This window comes from Anser anser (genome assembly GCF_964211835.1).
Source record: "Anser anser genome assembly, chromosome: 11".
Taxonomy (NCBI): Eukaryota; Metazoa; Chordata; class Aves; order Anseriformes; family Anatidae; genus Anser; species Anser anser.
In genome coordinates this window covers 13,487,807-13,510,608 of record NC_139732.1, presented here as the reverse complement: position 1 = coordinate 13,510,608, position 22,802 = coordinate 13,487,807, and the positions used below count along the sequence as shown (strand labels likewise).

Here is a 22,802-nt window from a genome sequence, read left to right as displayed (position 1 = left end):
CAAGGGTGAGGTATGCATGGGATGGCAGCATTGTGGACGGTGCCTGCATTGCCCTGCTCTCCAGATCTGTCAGCCTGTAGACATTCATGAGATCCAAGACATATACAAACAATTTTAATAAATGTAAATAACAATCCTATTTTACACAAAGGCGTCTAACCAAAGAATTTCACTGCCAAAAATATGCCTTGCTATTTAGTTAAAAAAAATGCTTCTTTTACACTAACCAAGACAACATTAAATGCCCCTAACAATCAAACATACAATACACTTCAGATATTGTTTTCAGGACAGCAAATTGAAAGACTCTTATAAAACACTCTGCCCTGACACCACTCAAATTAGTAGTTAGGTTAGTGCTAGTCAGCTAATGCTAGTGTTAGATGAGATGTTATAAAAATATGCTTTCTCTGAAACAGCAATACATCACACACACAACAGTCATCTTGCCCAGGAAAAGGTGCTGAATTTTCTGTCTCCTGAGAAAAGGGACGAGAAGGGCAAGCAGCAACCCTGATCCTTACATAGGAATTCAGTCAAGAAAGGAAGAATAATGCCTGAATTATGAAGTACAGAGATACAGAAAAGATATACACATACTGGAAACGTTCAAAGGGTCCTGCAAACTAAACCACTATTCAGACTAAGAACAGAGGCAGTTCTTTGGCATTCTCTAGGGAAAACACATTTAACCCTTCTAGAGAGTTTGTAATTGCTATGAGCAGTAATGCTTTATTTCTCTTCTGGATTATGTCAATTTTATACCATCCATCCCAGTAACAATTGAGTGGCTCTCCAGAATCTTTCTCATAGCCTTTTGCATTAAGAATCTTGATTAACATCTGTGACATGTTTGTATGTCTCCGTATAGACATATATTTTGAGACAAAAGGACTTGGGTTGTTCTAAACCATGTTTTCCTGGCTCTCTGCTCAACTGGTATCTGTAAAGGAATCTCAGGGATAAAAGAGCACGGAGCACAGAACCTCTCCCAGGACTCAAGCTAATGACATCACTTCTATGTCAGGATGAATCAAAGTTGCCAGAAATTATTTTGGCGCCTTTGACTTCTACAGACCTCCACGAGAATTAATATTGCTAATTCTTAGTTTTGAAAAAGCTGTACCTTAAATTTGGCCCTATGTATGTCACAGTACTGTACAATCTGGCAGGATTTAAACCCAGCTAGTTTGTGCTGAGTGCACAGTAGTAACTAACAATACAACTGGCCTTTTATTCTGAGTATTGGGTATAAGAATTTACAAGCTTGTATAATGTTCCAGAGTTGTAATATTACACATCTTGGAGATTTACTGTAATTCCTATTGATATGAACAACAAAAAAATTCTTTCTGAATGAAACGTTGCAAGTTAGTGAAGACTTTTATTCTCTGCTGCATAATCTGATTCATGTTTACCCTCAACATTAATATTAGCTGTGACAGCTGTATTAAGAAATGCCTACAAAAAAGTAGCAGCTCTACGAACTCTCAAGTTCCTGCAGTGACTGCTGAGCTCCTTTTATTCAAATATCATAACTTAAAATAAATACAAACTGTTTCTTTTATTTTTCACTCATGGAATGTGATTTTTTATGTTTAGCTTTTGCAATTCTTAAACAAAAAAAAAAAAAAAAAAAAAAAGAAAGGAAGCCATCTCCCTTATATCAAGCATTTCCCATAAACTCCCCCGATAGGTTCATTGCCAATATTTTTGCTGCTAGTCTCCATGGATACCAATACAATGGCTTTCAAATCTGTTTCTTAGAAAGGATGATTGCAGTCCCATCCTTCAGCCTCTGGAGGTTGTTAGTAATTGCTGAGATGTTCTGATGGTCAACAAGGCTATCCAAATAAGTGTAAAATTTGATTACAGTGCTACATTAAAATACTTGTTTTAAAATACTATACCCACATTAGCAAGAACTTGTCAAAAAATGACCAAAAAACATCTAAAAATTTTGGTAACTTAAATATAGTATTTTTCTTTAATTATATTAAAGTTACAATATAAATTATCTACAATTAAACATTTTAAAGCCAACCAATCATTTTGGTATTCTCAATTTTTCCACTGCTTTATTTCTTAACCCTCTTATCCCTTTTGATGGTATAATAGTGGCATGATGGCAAAAAATAAAAAAAAAGAGAAAAAAAAAATAAGACATGAAAAAGATTTAGAAGATCATAACTTAAAATACTGGGTTTTGCATTAAGAAGTTTTAATTTTTAATCTATTTCAACTAATTCACAACTATCCTTTTAGAAAAATGCAGGCTTACACACACATGCAAATGAAGGTCTTTGTGACTAGGTCACAGTTTGTGTTTCTTCTCAGTAGCATCCACGCAGATGGCCAGCATGTGCAATGAGATGTAAATCAAGCACTCTGCAAGTGGGGCTAGTTAAATGCTAACCACTACAGAAATAGTAAAGTAGTAAGCTATAGAACCTGATTTTTTTTCAGGATAAGGGAGAGGTAGATGAACAGACTTATGGAAAGACTTTAAGACTTTTTTCTAACTTACCAGAAAATTTGAATAAAATCAGAAAAAATTTCAAAAGTAATGTCTTTTAAGAACTTGTGTTCCCAGTAAGGAATGAGAAGTTTAAGCAACTGATTTTTAACTAACGATTACTGCCATGATCCATTTGTGAAAATAGCCCTGACTTTCAATGGAAAAAGTAGTGAATCATTGAGCTGAAGCTCGAATATTAATGACAGCCAGTAATCACTTTGATGCCTTATACATTTGGCTTGACTGAATGTCAGCCCTGTTTCTTTGGTCTTTTTGGCTGGAAGCAGACTCCCCTAATGTCCTCTGGAGCACTACGGTGAGAGCCCATCCTGCCACCCTTCCCTCACTCCCCCTGTGCTACAGAAAGTCCCATGCACCTGTCCTGCTGTGGAAATGTGTAAGAGACAGAAGACACATCAAGGGCCAGGATCGAGGTCTGTGGCCTTTCTCACCTCACAAAACCATTGTGGAAAAGCCAAAGGACTACCCAGTGACTCAGGAAACCACACTGTGCCATTAATCCTAGGCTCTATTTATGGGATCTGTGCAAAATAACAGCTATTATTATGAGCTCATGCTCTGGCAGCTATGGAAGAGCAGCAAAGCACCTCCATGACTTAAATACTACTTAAATAGCGTGTGAAACACAGAAGTTGATCAAGAGAGCCTCTACACAACAAGAGAAGGCTTACTCCCAGGAAATCTGGCAGGTACTTTGTCCTGCTTGGAGACAACCAAGAGTTAACAGGATTTTTACGTTTAATTTCAACTAGGGCAAATCACAATATATGTGACTGCATTTTCTTCCAAACTGTACACATTGAATAGTCAATTAATTTTACTTAAAAGCTCATATACCATCTTGGCTTCTTTAGGTAGGTCAGATATGATTTTTTTCCTCACTATCATCAGTATTATGAAACTTGACAGTGAAAATATCTGAAGTTCCTCTTTTATGGAGAGTATATCTTGTACAGAAAGTATTGCCTTCCGTACATCCTGAAGTCTCCTTTTGTGACCCATCTCCTTAGGCTAAAAGTTCAAAGGTTGGCTAGCCATTGCTTTTCTGAAGGATTGAAGAGCTAACTTATAAAGGCCATGCCATCCCTCTGCTCACAGTGGTGGTGTTCAATTTACTTAACTAATAGGTTATTTCAGTTAAACATTCACATCCTGCACAGAGTGATTTTCTGACCTACAAATGGTATCAGTGTTATTGTTGATATACCCTTTCAGAATCTGTGGTGCATCAGTAAATGTCTTTTTCTGCACAGGCATCCTTGAATAACACAAGTCTATTTGTACAAAGAGTACAACAGGAAGAGAAGCTAAAAACTGAAACCTAAGATGAAATTTGAAGAGATAATTACAGTTAAAAGAATTTCTGTTTGATTACTGGGCTTTACAACTGGGAGTGTCCTATTGCACTCATATTAATATAATCTTGGCAATCTGAGAACGACTGTGCAAAAGAAAGAAAACTATCATTCTGCACAGATGTGAATCAGCAGAATTGTGTTTTCTCAACTGGGAAGTGGTTTAAACTTCCTCTTTCATCTCCTATTGTTTTTAGAAAATTGTCTTGTGATTGTTCTTCAGCTACACAAACTAAACCACTCCCTGGATAGGCCCAGGATATGCTTTGATTTCATTAACAATCTGAAACAAAAACCAAAGGACCTAGGAGTAGGATTAGATACATACCAGAAGACATGACACCATCTCCATGGCACCAAGGTTTCTGGAGTTTGATTTGGTGGTGTTGCGTTTTGTTCCATTGGTTTTGGTTTGGTTTGTGTGTTTTTTCTCCCATTTCAAGCAACGCTGAACTTTCATTAAACGTAGGTAGCCAGGAAACAATCTCCTTGCTTAAAAAGAGAGATGATGTCTTCCATTCTTCCCTTGGCAGAACATACTTAGTACGAGACTAACCCACCCTCTGCTACTTCCCTTGTAAATCCCATTGTGGTGAATGGAAGATTGTTCCTGAAAGCTACAAGTCTCTATGCATGTTCTGGGATTCACTGTGGCTCATATCTATACACACTGAAAACTACAGGAGCTCAAATCTGGGTGTAACAAAGATGCTCTTACAAAGAGCTCCCTTCACCCTGATGCACCCTTTGCCTAGACTGCAACTCCTGCTCTAAAGTATCACGCACAATATCGGCTGACTGTCTTCCAGCTGCAGCAAGGCCGATGCTGCATCTATTAAAATGCCCAAACCCTCCATTTTCTTTCACTGACAAGAGGAACTAACATAGAGAAGCAGGAAAAAAGGTTAGAGGAAGAAGACTCTAATATCATCTGCTGCCAGCGCTGGTTTACAGACACAACCTGCCTGAATATTTTTGCCTTCATTTGCTTGCAGGGAATTGTTACATTTTCACTTTCCTTCAGTGGTAGAATTGAGAGGGTGAGAAAGTTTTAACACAGAAATGAGCACCTAGCTGGTATCTTTGTCTTTTCCATGCCTGATGGCTCTGTCCATGCCTCATGCTCTCCCCTTAATAGTCATCAGTTTACACCAGGATACTAGAAACATCCCAGGAGTGAGTCCATGAATGCTAACCAGATTAAGCTCTTTAAAATTACACTTTCCTTATTCCGGGTCACTAATATGTGAAAATTGCCCAACTATGGCTTTCAGTTTATACATATAAGAACTTGTGGGTGCCTCAGATTTGACGGAAAGGGACAGAGCCTTAATTCTGTAGGAGTGTTCTCAAGGGGGAAATGGTGGAAGCTTCTGAGCTGCAAACAGCTGGAGGTGGGATGGGATCCATGGGGTAATACATGTGTTTTCCTGCATTTTCTCTCTCCCCTCAGCATCTGCCTCTGGCCATTGACAGAGACAAGCACAGTGAAGAGGAAGATTTGGTCCCACTCAGAATGGCTCCTGTCATGGCCCTGTTCATGAGGGACGTCAACACAAGTGTGGTTAGTGCTCTGCTCCTGTTCCACTTCAAGAAGGAAGTGAGATATGCTGAGGGTGTGAACAGGGAGACTTTCTTTCCCCGCTGATTTCCCATGAGCATTTGGCCCTTGCAGCACAATACTACCAAAGCCCCTACACCTCCCTGACAGGAGGTTCCTGCACTTGCACCAACAGAGAGTGACCAAGAGAAGGGCTCCAGGGTTTTTGGAGACTTAGCATCTTAGATGTAAGGAAAGGGTCTGAGGCAGAATCTTCAGGGATTGTAGTAGTGACTAAAAATCACACAAATTCCTTCTGTCTTTTTGTTCATATTGAATTAAAAACTATTAACTGGTCATAAATCTCAGAGAGATTTACAATTTTTAAACGGGAAAAAAAAAAGCTGGAATTTTAAACTAGAAAAATTTCACTTAGTCAGTAAAACACTTGAACAGACTAAGGGAGAATTGATTTCATGGCTATTAACATCAGAGTAGTCAGCTGCATAGCATTCACATTTCATTGTAGAAGCAAGCGGATAAACAATCTCCTTCCATTGTTTGTAGTAATCGCAGGCTGCTAAATAATTTCATGTCGTTATTTCAGTTGTGCAACAAATAAGGGAAACAGCAAATGAAGTCTAAAATTCCTTCTTCGGTTTTGTTCTGGTATTTAAAATCTGACTTTTTTTAAAACCTGTTAAAGTCAAAACTATGATTTGTGCATCATATACCTGAAAAATACAAAAAGGATTGTCATACTTTTGCCAGAACAAAAGCGCATCCCAAATCCGTTTTCCCCAGAAACTGTTTGTTTATATATGGGTTTTAAGATTCCACTCTTCTCATCGCCATATAGGAGTGAGGCCACGTAAAATGCACCAAATCTAACAGCATTCTGACAGCCAGTAAAATTTAAGCTTTCAAATCTGTACAACAAAAAGATTGGAAACTTATGAAGATAACACCAAGCAGAAAATGGAAAGCCATATTATTCAGTAAAATTCTCACCTCAAGCCTGGTAATCCCCTTTAAAATAGATTGGTTGTCGGGGTACCTAGAAAGCTAAGAAAGTCAATCAAGTTCTTAATTGCATTCATTCATGTTTGTATTCTGATAGCACATATTATGAAACATACCCTATTGTTTCAGGCTCTGTTTAAATACAAAAGAAAAATAATCCCAACCTACAGGAGTTAAGTAATGAAATGGATAGAATAATTCTAGCAGACTGGAGCTCTGCTTGTTCACCTTTAACATCTCCATCACGCGCTGCAGGTGGGAGGGTATCACTGCAAGATCAGTTTACACATCAGTTGCCTGATGCTTGTTGTGCTTTGCCTGGTACAACTTAGTATTGAACCCCTACTGCTGGCAAAGATTAAAGGAAAACACTTTCAAAGAGATTCTCTGGTTTTGTTTTCCAAAAACACGTAGTAGCTGTGAGCTTAAAACAGAGATGTTTTTTCCCTGATCTCCAAAGCCCAAATCTAGACCCAATTTTAAAAGAACATTTTAAAGACAACTCAGAGAACAATTGGAAAGTCTCACATGGGTTTTATGCCAGCTTTGTTTTGGCAACTGGTGTTAAGTAACTCATTGTTCACGAGGCAGCACCTGAGAACACTGAAATGCAGAGTGACTGCTGTGAGCTGCACGTTTCTCTGAGTGTGCAGAGGATGAGCAGAGAAAAGAGGAATCATACTTTTTAGAATTATTTTGGGCTAACTAGCCTACCTAGAATGCTTTCTATCACTTAAGGAGTTTATTTGGAGATGTCAGGTATTTTGGCCCAACCCTGAAGAATTTGTGTCCTAGTGACTTCAGCCGTGAAAGTGAGAACTTCAAAGAAAAGAGCAGAGTCACATTGAACAAGGTGGACGGACAACTCAGAAGAGCTCACAAATGGGGAAGAAGGTAACCAGGAAAAGGAAATATAAAAAGGAGGAAGAAAAAAAATTGAGAGACATGTTAAAGAACCAAGAATTCCAATGAAGGAGCATGGTCAGCAGTAGAGTGGAGGAGGGTGAATTTACTGGCAAATTCTGCTTTAGTCATCCTGAAACTGTTAAGTGGTCAACTAGTTTTGTCTGAAGAGAATTATCAGGGGCAGAGGGGGAGCAGACTCAGAAAACTGCCTGAGGAAGTGGTAGTGTCAACCCCCCTATAGCCAGAAGCTCAGCTGTCAGCACGCTCATTCAGGTTGTGTGGGATCAGTTGCATTTTCTGGCTGATGGCATCTGAACCAACGTTTCTGGAAGTGCCTTGCCCTTGGGCATTTAGAAGGCTGCACTGTGCAGAGAGGGAGGAAAGGAGCAGTCCCTCAGGTTAACACTATTTCACTCTGTATGAAAGACTTTTACTCAGCATGTGTGAAGGATGATGGAGCAAGGAGAAAATTACTCCATTACCTGGTTGTTGACAAGATGGGATGAAAAGGTTGAAGTTGCTGAAGAGTGGGTATTTAAGATTTTCTGCAAAGTGAAACAACAGAAGGATAGGCTGAGAGCAACTGAGGGAGCCCAGACTGCATGCCAGTGAGCGCAGCTGTGTGCTCTCTTAGAAGATGCTGCCTCCAATCATGGCAAGCAGAATAGGAACAAAACATCTGTAATCCAGAGCAATTGTTTTAACTGCTGGGCAACTGGATAAAAACAAACTTACCAAAAAACTGTTTGAAATGTTTGGAACAAAAGGAGAATTTCACCTGACAAGCAGCAGCAATTTGTTTTTAAATTTGGTGAACAGAAACTGTAACATAGTGATTTGCAGATTAATTTTGGGGGTTTTTTTTTTTTTTTTTTAATCTTGGAGATCAAGCCAAAAATTGATTTCTTGTGCAGATCTGAAAAAGAGACAGGAACAGAAACAGTGGTCTTTTGGCTGTCAGGCACAGGAAGTTTCAGGAGAATTCAGGCATCAGCAGTGGGGAAGATGCAAAGAGAAGCCAAAATCAAAGGCAAGAAAGCTGAAAAGGGAAAAATAAGATACAAAGAGGAAGAGCTAACCCCACCCTATTCTTTCTGGCACCACAGGCATCCAGAGTACATGACACATGATTTCTTCCACTGTATTATGGGAGTAGGAGGACTAGCTTGATTTCTACCACGCCTTCTTATCTACCATCTTCCACCTACATTTAAGATTTGCCAGAATTCAGATTTTCTCTCTTGGCAATATTCTCTTGTCCCTCCCTCATTTCAGTCTGAATGTGCTGGGGTTACCAAGGTTTGCTTTGATCCTGAACCAGATCTGAAGATACCTGCACAAGCCCCGCTCAAGCTGCGAGCACACCCTTAGGTTAAGCAGGTTCTTCAGACTTCTTCAGTCTGAAGGTGCTTCAGCAGTTCTTCAGCTCTCTTATTCCCTCACAACTGTGTATAAAAATGTTGTTGTCGAAAGAAAGAAAGAAAGAAAGAAAGAAAGAAAGAAAGAAAGAAATCTAGTTAGGCTACAGCAAGCAATGATTTCATTCATTCACCTCATTCTTCATCCATAGACATGTTCAAAATCATTCAATATAAGTAAATGTAATAGTGAAGCTGTTCAGAGACTGCTGTGAAGTATCACTCAGAAAAGACTACAGCTGGCTAACTTCATGATCTTGCCTGCATTTGTGGCCCACTTTTTCAGTTCCTAATGTGGATTAAAAATAGCACAGCTAATATTCCTAACCATAGTTCAATCCTGAGCCACACTGGCTTACAGGAGAAGGTTTCTTGATTTTTTTTGATGCACTTTAGCCTATCTGAACAGTACTCAAAGGTTACACAGAGCCAGTCACGGCTCTTGGTGTCAAGGTGCAGTTCTCTACCTAGTAATTAAGAGCACTTCAACTGAGGGACGGAGGAACGTGCTGAGCCCCAACCCCATTCAGCCTGATGCACATGAGCAGCCTAGGTAGTTCAAGGGGACTGGCTGTGTGAGAGTGTGGATCTTTGTATCTTTAATAGTGAGGAGCTCCTGTGTGTAAAGTAAACATAAATCTTCAGGACTTCAAGTTACCCATACTGGAGACTACAGAAAGCATAAAATACAGCTCACGTGTTCCTTTAAACCATCTCTTGGCTTCTTTTATGCCACCAGTAGAAAAATGGGATTTTTCCAATTATTTATCCTTACTGTGTTTTAATGTCCTCTCTTGAAATATAGCACAGAGTGGTCTAACGGCACTTCAGGAGCATGATCAGGAACAACCACACAGCTGCAGAGTGGTTTGAGCCCTCTGCTGCAGTACACCATATCCCTGTTACTTCTGTGGTGACCCATGGAAAGGGCAACCTTACAAAACACGAGATTGCTGTTGAGTTTTCATGACTGGTTAAATGAGCCAAAAGTCATTGTGATTCATGAAATCATTTTTATGCATATCAATAGGATTGCCTATCCTGTGACAATTGCATAGTTATGGTTATGAATCTTATAATTAACCTGTCTTTAAAAAAAAAAAAAGCAACAGACCAGTCAGCCCAAAAGAGGAATTCCTGTGGTGCACTACATTACACACAATTATTGCAAATCAACACAATCTTAATTATTAATCTTTTGTATTTGCATAGTACTTTTCATCCAAAAACACTCTGAAAGCTGTGTACAAAGAATACCAAAGAAATGCTGCAAGCTCTGGAATCCTGGAGCAACACTCCCCTGTCCCGGGGAGCATTCAGTAAGAGGGGATAAAAGTCCTTGGCCCCTCACACCAAGACAAACCCTGCCACAAATGGAAAGTACCACTGGACTTCTGAAATTCTTACAAACGCAGAAAGGAGCTCTGCTTTGATATATAGGGAGCTGAAACTTTTGCATTTGTCTTATTTGGAAGAAAGCAATCTTGAGATATCTTACAAGCATTTCAGTACAAAATGCTAGACGTCACAGTTCTTGCTTCAGTGCTGCTGAAGAACCCACAAACTGCTGAATCAACCAAATCAATCACACACATTTCCCAGTCTTTACCTTGTCACTTCCATGCTGCCCATTTATGCTATGAACACTTTTATTTTCCCTCTTCTTGCTTATCTGTGCTGTTCAGCCATCTTCTGCTCATTCAAATCCTTCCTCACAGAAGCTTGAGCAACACAACTCAAGGAGGAAGTTAATTTTAAAAACAATAGTTAAAATATATATGGCTCACTATCTAATTATGCACGAGATCTCTCTCACTCATACAGATAATAAACTCTGTAGAACAAGTATTGTTCCTTTTTTTTTCACTCTTACAGGCCAAGTAGTTTGTCATCTTCTAATAAATTTATTGCTAGGCTTACGTAATAGCTAAAATACACCTCCCTACTTGGTATTCATAAAGCAATGCATGTTGGTCAATTAAATCACAGCAACATTGTGTGGCCTCTCCATTGTCACAGGTTCTTTAAAAGATCGTTGCAGATACCCCAAGAATAGAACAGTTCTGGTTTAAATACAGATAGATATCAAAGTCAGAAAACAGGTCCTGCTCACGCAGATGCTGGGATGTGTCACACCACATCCATACACCAAGGTGTCACTGAAGCAGCGTTACACGCTGCTGCTATTTACCTCCTTTCAGGGGGTCAGCAGAAAAACTTCTGCCCAGATCAACTCCCACTTTCACACCATAGCCATGACATTGCTGTATAATCAGACAATAGCAAAAATAAATAAACAAACATTGTCAGTGCTGTCTCCTCACTCCTGTTTACATTTTAATGAACTACTCTAGTAATAACTTCCAGTTTCCCCATTTCCAGAAAGCCAGCACTCCATAAATATTGAGTTGTACTATTATCTGCTGACATACCAGTTTTCTATAAACAGAGAAAATCCAGACTTATCACTGGGCCTAGCTGTTGAAAAAGGTTAGTATAGCTAAATAACAAAACAGGAATGTTGTTTACTTGTTAATGTTCTACTAATGAAAAAAAGCTGTTATGGCTTTGATTAATCTAGACCATACTGGACAATTCTGGCATAACTTTCCTCGAGGAGTGACTATTGATTTCCTTTTCATTCTACACTTTGATACAACATATCTGGAATCTAGCCCAGGTTTCATAACTGCTACTATCTCCACATTAACAGCCTGTGCAAGATTAGAAATAGCTTTTGAAGATAGATGCAAGGGTGAGGCAATCCAAGAATTTTCTCCATTTCCACAGGTTGAGCTTTTACATCTGTCTAACAGCTTTTAAGGAATTAAAGGTGTTTGTAGGCATGATCAAATTCATCAATTGCAACTAATTAATTCTGTCATTGTTTAATCTTTTAGCACAGCATTGTTTTTTCTCTTCCTTTCTCTGTCTGTATTTATAATACCTGGTGTAGACACAGTAATTACCAGATACTATGGGATGGTGACTGCTTTATCAGCATGAGCTTGGGAGAGCCACACAGTCTCATAAATGGTGAAGTCAAGGGAGTAATACTAACAGTCTCAAGTAAGTGCCAGTAAAATCTTTGTACTACTCCCCTCCATCTCATATCTCGTATTCGGTCTAATGATACTGTTTGTAAGTCTGTATTCTGTACCGACTCGCTCCTTCTGTTGATTTATACACACACAAGGGACAGGCACTGCATGTCCGAAATGTACAGGTTAGGTAAGCAGTTTTCACCTACAAAGAGCACCATAATCAAAAGTCCACGGTAATTTCCAAACACAAAAAAAATGTAAAGAATATTTTTGAAATACTGAATATAGTGTGTTAATTGCCTGGTACATGTGAAACATCATCAGAATGTATTCTGGTCATTTCTAGGAACACATAGCAGAATCAGTGACGTAGTATTCATGTCTCAAATAAGTCTTCTTTGAGCATTGGTATATTCTATTTTTCTGTTTTACTTCCTCAACAATCACAGAATAGTTATGCTAAAAAATTTGCATCTGAAAGTCATAAACAGCCCAGCCGTGTAGTGCTCGGTTAATGACAAAAACACTGCAACAAATTAGGAGTTTTGTCACTTTGAAATAACACAGATTAGGACCTGGCCCATGGAATGGTTATGAAGCAATGACACAACACCGAAACCGAAGTCAACTGCAGTTCCACAACGGACTGAAAAAGCCTTTTCCAGCAGTTAGGGAAATAGCAGTGCCATGTAAAAAAGGACAAGAAAAAAAAATCCAGTCCTTCCTTTTCGATACATCCTTTGAAACTGGTATGTCTGTGCAAAGAAGGTCATAGGATAAGAGTGGCAAAGAGAAAGCCTCATGAAAAGGAAATCCAGAGAGCTCAAAGAGCTGGCTTGGTTAGCAAATGCCAAGAAGAGACGAGATCGTTGTTTATGAGTACAGCTGCAGGAATAAGCACTAAAGGAGAAAAAACCATTTAAACTCATAAACAGTGTTTGCTCATTGACAAATTAATATAAGCTGGCCTGGAATAATGTCAGCTGATAATCGAAAGAACATTTCTAATTATCAGAGCAATCAGACTTCGGAAAAACCTTCAAATCAGAGCAGAAAAAAAAAAGTGACTCAGTACATTTATAAAGAGAAGCATACATTGTGGGGTCTGTGTACAAGGGTCTCAGTGGTCTTAAAAGTTTGCCATTCTTGGGTACACACATGACACAAAACAAGGGACACACCAAAGGAAGAGGTCTATCTGACACTAACTACATTTCTCAGTTAAATCAAGCTCCCTCAAGGTCTCCTTTGTGGGCCAAAGAGTGGATAGGAATGGTTAAGGAAGGACTAGGCAATGGAAACTCACCCTCAGTGTGGCAGAGGTTTGAGAGATGCCGGACAAGGTAAGGTGTGCCACAGCCCCCATACTTGATGGCTGGCACGGATAAAGTGCCAATGCAGGCACCTGGACTCCTCTGACTGTCAGCTGCAATTCGCCTTTGACAATTGGCAAGTGGCACTGCAGTCCAGTGGTGGAGGGAAGAGAAGGAAACAAAAAAAAACAAACAAACAAAAAAAAAAAAACTAAAGCTGTCCAAACAACAGAAAAACAAATACTAGGTAAAGCGTTTTCAGCTCTGTAAAAGGTTTCTTCTAGGACATGAACTGTTATCAAGGGATGTTGCAACTCCCTATTAGGAAGAGCTCTCCACCACTGACAATGGCTGGGGAACAGAGTGACCTCCGGGCACTGTATGTCTTTAGAGATCAGCTGCAGAAGTCTCTGGCTGAAAGTTCTAGGAAGAGTTGATTATATCTTGGAGCAGGAATAGTGACAAAATGACCTTTGCACCCTATCTATTTATTTATATATTTATCATCCTGAGCGGTGGGTACAGGTTTTCTACTTTTTCCTTGAAACCACAGAAATAAGAGAGAAAGGGAAGCAAGTGCCCAAACTCAGCTTCCAGTGACCCTGTACAAAACCAGTAGCAGGATTTGCTTCATAGCCCTGAAAAGAGCAAGCCACGCTCTGGATTTGGTTTCTGCCAAAGCTCATTTCAGAAAAGCTATAGGCCTAATGGGAGCACAGACTGGGCTTTCCTATCCATAATCTAGTATCCTGAAAAGCCAAAAACCCATGCTGAACTGAGCTACTGAGAAGTTTTCTACCACGGAGATCAAGGGTCATGGGAATGGGCTGTATTTCAATGAATATGCTCCCTCTTCCTAACAGTGAGATCCAATCTCATGTGCACCAAGTAGATTATTACCGCCTTGGTGTCCAGTTGCATTCACATGCAGTGTCATTTGGAAAAGTGAAAAATCTGCTTCTTATATTTAAACTAGATAATACAGTTACAAAAAAATATATTTATTTCCCACTTCACTGTTTCACACTGGTTTCATCACTTCTGTGGACTCTCTTACCCTCATCTCCACAGTAGTTTAGTCCACAACTACTGCTCCAGCCTATATCTGGGGCTTTTCCTATTTCAGCACTGGCACATACTCAGCAAGATACACAGACATATCACAGCACTGAAAACCACTGCATTTTCTCTAAAGGAATTATCAAACCACGAATTTGAGGCCTCAGCTCTCAAAGCCCAGTACGTTTTTCAGCTTCTCCCTTTATGTAGCGCTAACGATTATAACGTTGTTCTAATCACTGTAAATATGATACAGAGTCTACTAGACAAGAAAATCCATGGCTCCATTTTTCACATGAAGTGAACTTGGAATACTGTTGTAATGCAACAATAAAGAAAGCATGAGTACTCCTTGCACATATAAACAGAAGAACGTCAGTAGGGCAGAAAGATGGCATTAGCACTGTGACAAAACGTAGTGCCATGAGTTTTATACCCAATCTTCAAAGGGGATTTGACAGAGTTCCGAAGAAAACAAGAAAAATAATTTGAGCTCCGGAAAATCCGCCTTTTAATCAGACTCTTCAGGAGCTCAATCTATTTACAGACGAAAAGATTAGGAAGGGATCTGTCCGTGGGGTATGTCTACACAGAAATTTGCAGTCACAATGGATAGCAAAATAGTGATAGTTTTCAAGAACGTGGTTTGAGCAGGGGAAATAGTCTAGCTGAATTAGCACGCAGATTCACCAGGATAATTTCCCCCCCACCTCAAGCAGCAGTAGCTCACCTGGGCTCCACCGCTGCTGTAGCCAGGCTGCTGCCAAGACCCAAGAGGCCCAGGATGTCGGTACTACCAGTGTACCGCTTCGGTGTGTCCACTGTAAAGATAGACAGTTGGCCTGCTCAGTGTCCCATGTTAGGGAAAAAAATGATAGCCTTTGATTTACAGACAAAAGCATAACAGGACACAAAGGAAGCAGAAGTTTTAGACAGGCAAAATACATGTCATGTATTTTTAATAGTGCAAGTTGTTAGGATTGTGGGATTGAAGCCTTTACATCAAGGTCAGATGTCTTGGTACCTTACTAGAAGATAATGATTCCTGCTGGTATCACTTGATGAAAATCTATGGCCTTTGCCACACAGGTCAAAGCATTCCCTTCCAGCCCAAAGAACATAATTAATAAGGGCAGTAACACAGTAGGTAAGGGACAGAACACAGAAGGCCACAGGCAAAAGCAACAATTAATAAATAATGGTCTGCAACACTCTCATACAGAGCTTCACATGTTCAATGTGATAACTAATTATCATAGCAACAGCTCTGTACTCTACGCTGCCTTTCATCCAGCACCTCAAAGTGCTTTACAAATGTTAATTAATATGTAGGATGTACTTTAAGGGAAGATATTATAGCATTGGCCTCAGTCAATGTTAATTTGTTCTTCAACAGCATAGCTTGTTGATTTAACATTGAAACATAAAATGTGCAAATCTTCCTGGCAACAAATCTGAAAATGTGTTTCTCCATTCAAATATAAGCTATTCCATTGTATTGCTGACAATATGGCATGATCCATCCCTTCACATTGTACTCCAGTATAACCTCACATAACACAGCATGGTTGAAATGTAAGAGGAGATTAACTTTTCACAAGAAAATTGGATAACTGGTATTTTAGTCTGAGCATCTGGCACGTTTTTAGCTAAACTGTTTCCTTCAAAAGCTATTTTTTTGGTGGTGTTTTGCATTCACATACAACAAATGTTTCACTAACTTTAGTTCAACAACCAAGACAGAAAGCTAATTTCTTTGCTGTGGTAACCAGACCGGGGCTACCCAACATGACTGGATATCTACATGTTTTACAATTATTTAAATTCCTCTATTTAGCACTGTAAACTTACACAATATTTTATATACATTCAACCAGTGTCTGGTCATACAATCAATCTCTTGGCTTCAAAGCAAACGCGTGCATGAATGAGATGCAGGACTTATCCAACATTCCCATTAAAAAAAAAATCATAATGAATTGTGCTTTAAATTCTTTGAGTGTGTTCACATTGTGCTCACATCCCTGACTGCAGAGTTTCTGAAACAAAACTTTTGGGTGCCCCAATGATCAGAGCTTGGAAAGGTCAGCTATAGTTCCCCTCTGTTACACAGGATAAGTACAAGATGGTTAAGAGTTGGAAAGCTATTACAAACCCTCACAACTTCTCTTTTCCTGTCTTCTTAAATAAAATCAGAACAGTACATCCAGACAACCTTAAATTTACACTGTTAAAAAGCCCTGTATAATCTCCATAATAATAAATGAAGAATATCTTCTTATGTTTTTCAAGTTTTATATCAAAAACATCCTTGAAAATGTACATTTTACAAATGTGTACACACACATACACACTTAAGATGTTGGAAGGAAATGCTAAAGAAAGGCAATACCAAGCTAATCTAATCACTAAAGCATTAAAATCACAAAAGCTCTGTAATATTCTGCAATAAGCATTTATCATTTATTTTGGGAAACACTTCCCACCTTCATGCCCTTGAAAAATACCAGCAGTGCAGGCTAGAAACAAAATTCCTAACATTTGAAACAAAAAGAAACCACAAGGGAGCCAAGCCTCACCTTAAATAAGGGTTGGAGAAGGAGAACCAAGAGGAGAAAAGAAAAAAAAAAAAAAAAAAAAAGACTACAAGGACTACACTGAACAGGTGTCTGCATAATGACAACATGAGTAGAACTAATAAGCTTAATTTCAGCAAGCTTTGAAGTCAGGTGCAGGCTATTAAGAGAAACAGTGGGTTAGCAGTCCTGGGAGCACATATACTAATAGTATTACAGAAATAAGAAGCCATTTCTTCATAAATAAGGAGCTATTTCTTTACTACTTGGATGGTCATAACAAACTAGTACTTAGAACTTTCTTTTATCAGTAACTCTCCTAAGATAATGCAAAACATATTGGAAATGGACACACCTTACTCTGTCTGTTACATGGCTCTGTGTAGGTGTGTGCACACATGTAGAGCAGCTGCTTCTAAATTATGCAAAACGACTACCCATGTTACCTTTCCCCTAATTTGTTTATAGTTTTAAAATACAGATAATGTAGCTGGAAAAAGATGAAAAACTTCTGCCTACTGACCAGTATCACATTTCAGCAAGTCTGAAATGTTCTACGTGTATGCTTAGAAATGGCATTAAAGAACTGGAAAGAGTCAGCCTGTTGCTTGAATCATGAAGCAAGTAGTCTTCTGCTGTTATGAAACCAAGACACATTTCATCTTCTCATCCTTTCTCCCATTCAGGGATGTGATGAGCACAGTGCCAGGGACAACCTTCTGACATTGTTGTTTTTTGGGGGCTTACAAGTGCTTTTTAATAAGAACAATCTTTTTTAACCTGAGATAAAAAGTAACGTAAAAATTAATGTAACTCTCATTTAAACGCAGCTTATATGTGTTGATACAATATTTGTTTGAATTCTTAAGGGTGCAGGAACAGCAGCCTCCTGACTTCAGCAAAACACTGCTGTCACTTCATTGAATCTATCATCATCTTCCATTATTATATCATCTAAATTCTTTTAGACTAAACATAAAGACTGTGCTCTTCAAAACCTAGCATGCATGGCATAGCTCGAGATAGTAGATATCTCTATTAAAACCACCTATTCTTCCATGCACCTTTCATTTCACTAGGAATGCTGAAACTTAAAGAACTATGATTACATCAGTTTGTGACCCACTGTTTTTCTGGTTAGAGTTTTTCTTTTAAACCCATAGTAGATACACATTGTCAAGGTCAGGGATATTAAAAGTGATTTGTTAGATGTAAAATACTGTTTATTATAGTCTAAAGAGCAAGCCAGCTTGAAATAATAAATTAGTGCCAGATGAAAAACTGCCAGAATTCTCTATTATACATGCCTTTCCCTGGAAAGGATCCCAGATTTTTTTTCTTGATAGGCTCTTTTACTAAAGACTGCCTGACTTATGGAGTGTGAGCAAAAGTTATAGCTTATAAAAGGGTCAGTGAGGAGCATTAAGGGGCTCTGAAAACAACAACAACAAACAAAACTTGTGTATAAACTGAGCTGTGTCTACCGCCTAAATGCTACAAAGCTGATGAACTGCAACAAATGGTAAGAAAAACTTATGGAGTTCACCCACGTAATTGAACTGGGTCAGATACTTGTAGCATCATCAGAAATCTGAAAACTGCACAAAGGAAGAAACCTCAGTTATTCCTCTCTTCCCCACTGCTCTGCTTTGCTCTGTGTAGTTTCACAGAGAGCATACATCTAAAAGAAACAAATTTTCTGACTTATGCATTTCATCCTTAACGTGAACTGATGTGATTTTGGAGGAACATATCTTGATATCATGGAAGACCAAAGCGCTACTGATGCCAGTAGGAAGGATGGACTTTGCTGAAAGACTGCTTCTTGACCTAACGTAAATGTTGCCAGGTATACTGCGAATTGTTATCTGTAGGTATTCTGAGATGGAAAGTTACATACTTGGAATCGATATCCTTTTTTTTTTTTAACTGTGAGACTAAGGAGAAACGGAAAAGTCAGCCTCTTTCTCTCATCTATGATTACTGATTTCACCACTACATGCTGAGAAAGCAGGGTGGGACCATCGGTCACTGCAAGTCAACGTTAACAGTAGGGGCATAAGGAAGTGCTTAAACCCAAGCAGCTGGCTGTTGCTGGGAACCTGGAAAGAGAAAGGGATGACTAGAAATCTTAATTGTACATGTTGCAAATATCATGTAGTTCCAGGTCTGTTGGACTGCTGCTTCCTCACAGATAAGCCAAAAAGTGCCATCAAAAGCAGTCTGCCAGCAATAAAGCAACAAAGAGGCCCCCACCAGAATGGTCAATGCTGAAAATAAAAGTCATGTTATAAATGTTTACATGATGTAAGTTTGGAGTGTAGAGTCCAATAATTCTCACTGGCTCTTCTCTCTCACTTCCGTTCTTGGCAGCTAGATAACAAGTTCAGCCAAGCAACTTACTTAAAATGTACTGACATGAATCCCCATAGTGTAAATAACATATCTTACCTATGAAGGGTGATTATGTTCCCTTTATTCTTGAAAATAACATCTTCCTAGGCTTTTCACAAAAATCAATTGTTTGCATTCTTCATACAGTTTACAGTATAGTCTATAAACACAATACTGAGCATAGCTGTTAATAACTAGACATTTGAAATGGGCCCAAAACTAAACCATGGAGCTGACACCCCAGAGCACAGAGGAAGTTTGAATCTGAACATTGCATCTCCAGTCTGTCTCTGTGGGAAATGAATTCACAAAGTAATAATAATATCATAAACAGCACTTAACGTGTTAGGGCTGATCCTGCCAACCCGTACTCCTCCAGCACAAAAACTCTTGGCAGGTCTTATGCAGTGCTGAAGTCTCACTGAAACTCTCTACATGGGCCTTATGTGGGATTTAAGAACAATACCATTGCCAAAGGGTGACATTAACCCTTCTTGCCTGTACCACTGAAATCAGTCATCATGCTGGCGTAAGCAATACATGATATACACAAGTAGGTCAGCCTATACATCACCTCTGCAAAAACACCAGCCATCTGATTTTTGTCATCCTGTCTTTTGGGATTTTATTGCTAGTGATTTGTAAATAAGGGCAGATAAATCTCATGAGCAAAGAAGTCATGAAACACATTTGGGGCACCTTCTGCAAGATTATAATTGCTGTCATCTGCTCCACAGAATCAGAACCTTCTTGTTGACACTTTCTGCAGCTGACAGTCCAGCTCAGTCCGGCTTTATGTTTGTCAGGGACTGGCCTGGAGGGTATCGTACAAGCTGAGAAGGAAGCCAGAGAAAGCAAGTGCTGTGTTACTGGAGGAGGTGCAGACAAGCTGAACATGTTGGAACAGTACAGCTCTGCTAGCTGAGATCTGTCCCCTGTCCTCACACTACTGGCACTGGCTACAGTTTCATTCTCCAGCTGGCTAGATGTGTATCTTCCACAGCAGACCAGCATTACCCTCCTGAATACCCATGCTTCTTGCCTAGGGACTCTCACAGTTGAGATTTTCTTTTCTCCCGTGACACATACACAGACATTCAAGTTTTGTCTGTATCTTAATAATGCATTTTCAGAATGTGAATTCCTGGAGCAATTCTTTACCTTTCATTCTTCTACAATGTCTAATGAAAGCTTTACAAGTGAAAGTACAATTTGGGTAAAAATTCCAGACAGTGAAGAATGTTTTCTGTGCAAAAAAGAAATATGCATATGCAAATACTGCATATTGATAAGGCTACTTGCATGGACAGGTATCATAGGGGTACTTGCATAGACAGGTACACAAAGGTATATGCACTGCCCAATTTGCATGCTGTCACCTAATGTTTGCCTATGAAATTCAGAGGTATATCTGCACCAGTTTATTGCATGTTCTATTTAACTACTGAATTTTTAATGTGTTTCTTCACTCTAATCTCAAACTGAACTTCCAGGGATTTACTGTGAAAGATTAAAGTGAGTATTTAAAACAAGGGAAATTGCCTTAGCAACACTTAAGTTATTATCACCTTTCAATCTAGATAAGTCTCAAAAGCTAAAAATAAAAAATAATAAAATAATAAAAAACCACTGACGCATACTCTTTTCAAGTTGGAGGTGTAAGATGCCAAGAAGTAATACTAAACTGCAGCTGCCCTAGGAAACCTAGTTCAAGACAAGCCAGACTAACAGCATAGATTCTTTATGCTGGGGCAAAAGAAAAATCAGCAGTATGGGTTGGGATCAACAGAGATGCAGTGGTGTGATTCTCAGACAATGTCGTCTTACCTTGGCCTTCAGTTTCACTCTCGAAAGGTTTATGCACTGTCAGAAGTGACGGGAAACCTTCTTTGCAAAAGAAAAAGCAGTGCTCAGACAGTATGGGACATGCTAGAACCAGAGCTCAAGAACCTGCTTTTTGACACCAGCAGTCACAGGAGTGCCTTGACACAGCAGCTCTGAATGCTGGCAGCAAGGAGCCTGAGAAGCTCTGCTGCCTTAGCAACATCACTAATTCACCCCCACAGCAACAGTGGGGCTCCATGAATGGCAACATTAAACAGTGGGGCTTAAACTTGTCCTAGGATATCATGTATAGCCATCATCAGTGATAGCTCTCCTGTTGTACAGCAGAATGAGCATGTTTCAAGACCCCAACCTGCTTAGGAGTTTCTTGTTTGTTTCAACTTTCCCATGAGTTGGGCCCTGCAGAACCACCATCCTTTTAGCTTCCACAAAAACAAAGTTCCTGCTCTCCTTGTCATACCTAGCCCTTTATCTGCTGCAGTATACCAAGCAAAAAACCTTTAACTGGAACACAACAAGGTCAACTGGAGAGACACTTTTTTTTTTTGTTTGATTGCTCATATACTCATGACTGACCCCTTCCTCCTGACATATTCCCATCTGGGATTTGGAGAACATGTCACAGAATTCATACCATTTGAGATTTACTTACTTGCTGTTTTGCAGCTTTCCTTACGGCAACTGGAGCATAAAAGATTTCAGAGATAACCGAAAGTAAACAATGAAAAAAAAAATACATCTCCAACTGAATTGCCCATGTCAGCAAACATGGCTAACAGCTGACTGTCAAGTAAAAAAAAATAAAAATAAAAATCTATCTTTGTGGTTAAATAAACAGAAGATGAGCTTACTAAAATGTAACTTCATGCTATATATATACTTGAGCAAAGTTGGAATCCTTTCCTAGCAGACCTTTAGCAGATGTCTATTAAAACTGCTGTTGGAACACAGCAGTACAGCAGGCTGGGTTGGAACTCATCCTCTGGCACACTGGGTGTTACACATGGATTTTGCTTCCACTACAAGACAAAATTCTCAGAAAAGCACCTTTTTAACTACCTGCTGAGCCATTATACCTTCCCTTACCACCCCTCAGCAAATTAAAAAAAAAAAAAAAGAAAAAAAAAAGAAAGACAACTTTGGATAAATACATAAATACTAGTTGTACAATCATATTGCCCATTACTTTTAATAAAGTTACCTCCACTAATTGTAATAATGTTTTCATTTGTTTCTGCTGTCTGGCAACCCCTGGCAATTTTCAAAATTAAGTCCTCTTTTCACATAGTGATTGAGGAACTGAAATGCTACAGCACTGTAATATTGTTATAGTTTCACTGCATCTGAAATCCTGCTACTCATTCCCAAATAGTTCCAAATAATTTCTCCTGAACACTGAAGATTTCTTTATGGATTTACAGAGCTTATATCTGAAATGAGATGGTCCCACAACATAAAAAGCAATTTATAAGATTTGCTTAGGAGTTACATAGACATTTTCACTCACAAACCTCAGATACTCTAAAGCAGAGGCAAATTGTTTAGCTTTAGTTCACAGACAAGCAAAAAGACACAGCAAAGACACACCAGCTCTGCAGAAGAGGTGGTGCTGGAACCCAGATCCTCTCACATTTCCTGTTCCATGACTTATTCACCGGGACTACATTCCTCCCATTCTCTGGGCATCTTTCCACCTTTTAATTAACCTCCAGTAGCAACCATTAACTTGCCTGGAATTACTAAAGAAAGGGGAACTGAAGGTCATCTGAGTATTTGAGGAGATGGGATAG

At 39.1% G+C, this 22,802-nt stretch overlaps 1 protein-coding gene across 9 annotated transcripts in view; it reads right to left on the bottom strand.

Annotated features, from left to right (window-relative positions):
* Nucleotides 1-22,802, bottom strand: part of LOC310879849 (uncharacterized protein) — a 196,228-nt gene that overhangs the window by 111,818 nt on the left and 61,608 nt on the right. For 2 of the 9 annotated variants that reach the window (XR_014571164.1, XR_014571165.1), the window contains exon 2: nt 14,928-15,018. The exons of 4 other annotated variants lie outside the window; for them this stretch is intronic. Coding sequence is in view for 2 of the 5 variants with exons in the window: in XM_083794788.1 (XP_083650914.1) it covers nt 13,132-13,284; nt 14,928-15,018; nt 16,684-16,689 (250 nt within the window). In the remaining 3 variants the exon portion in view is untranslated. 3 more of the 9 variants (XM_083794788.1, XR_014571166.1, XM_083794787.1) reach the window with 3 other exon arrangements.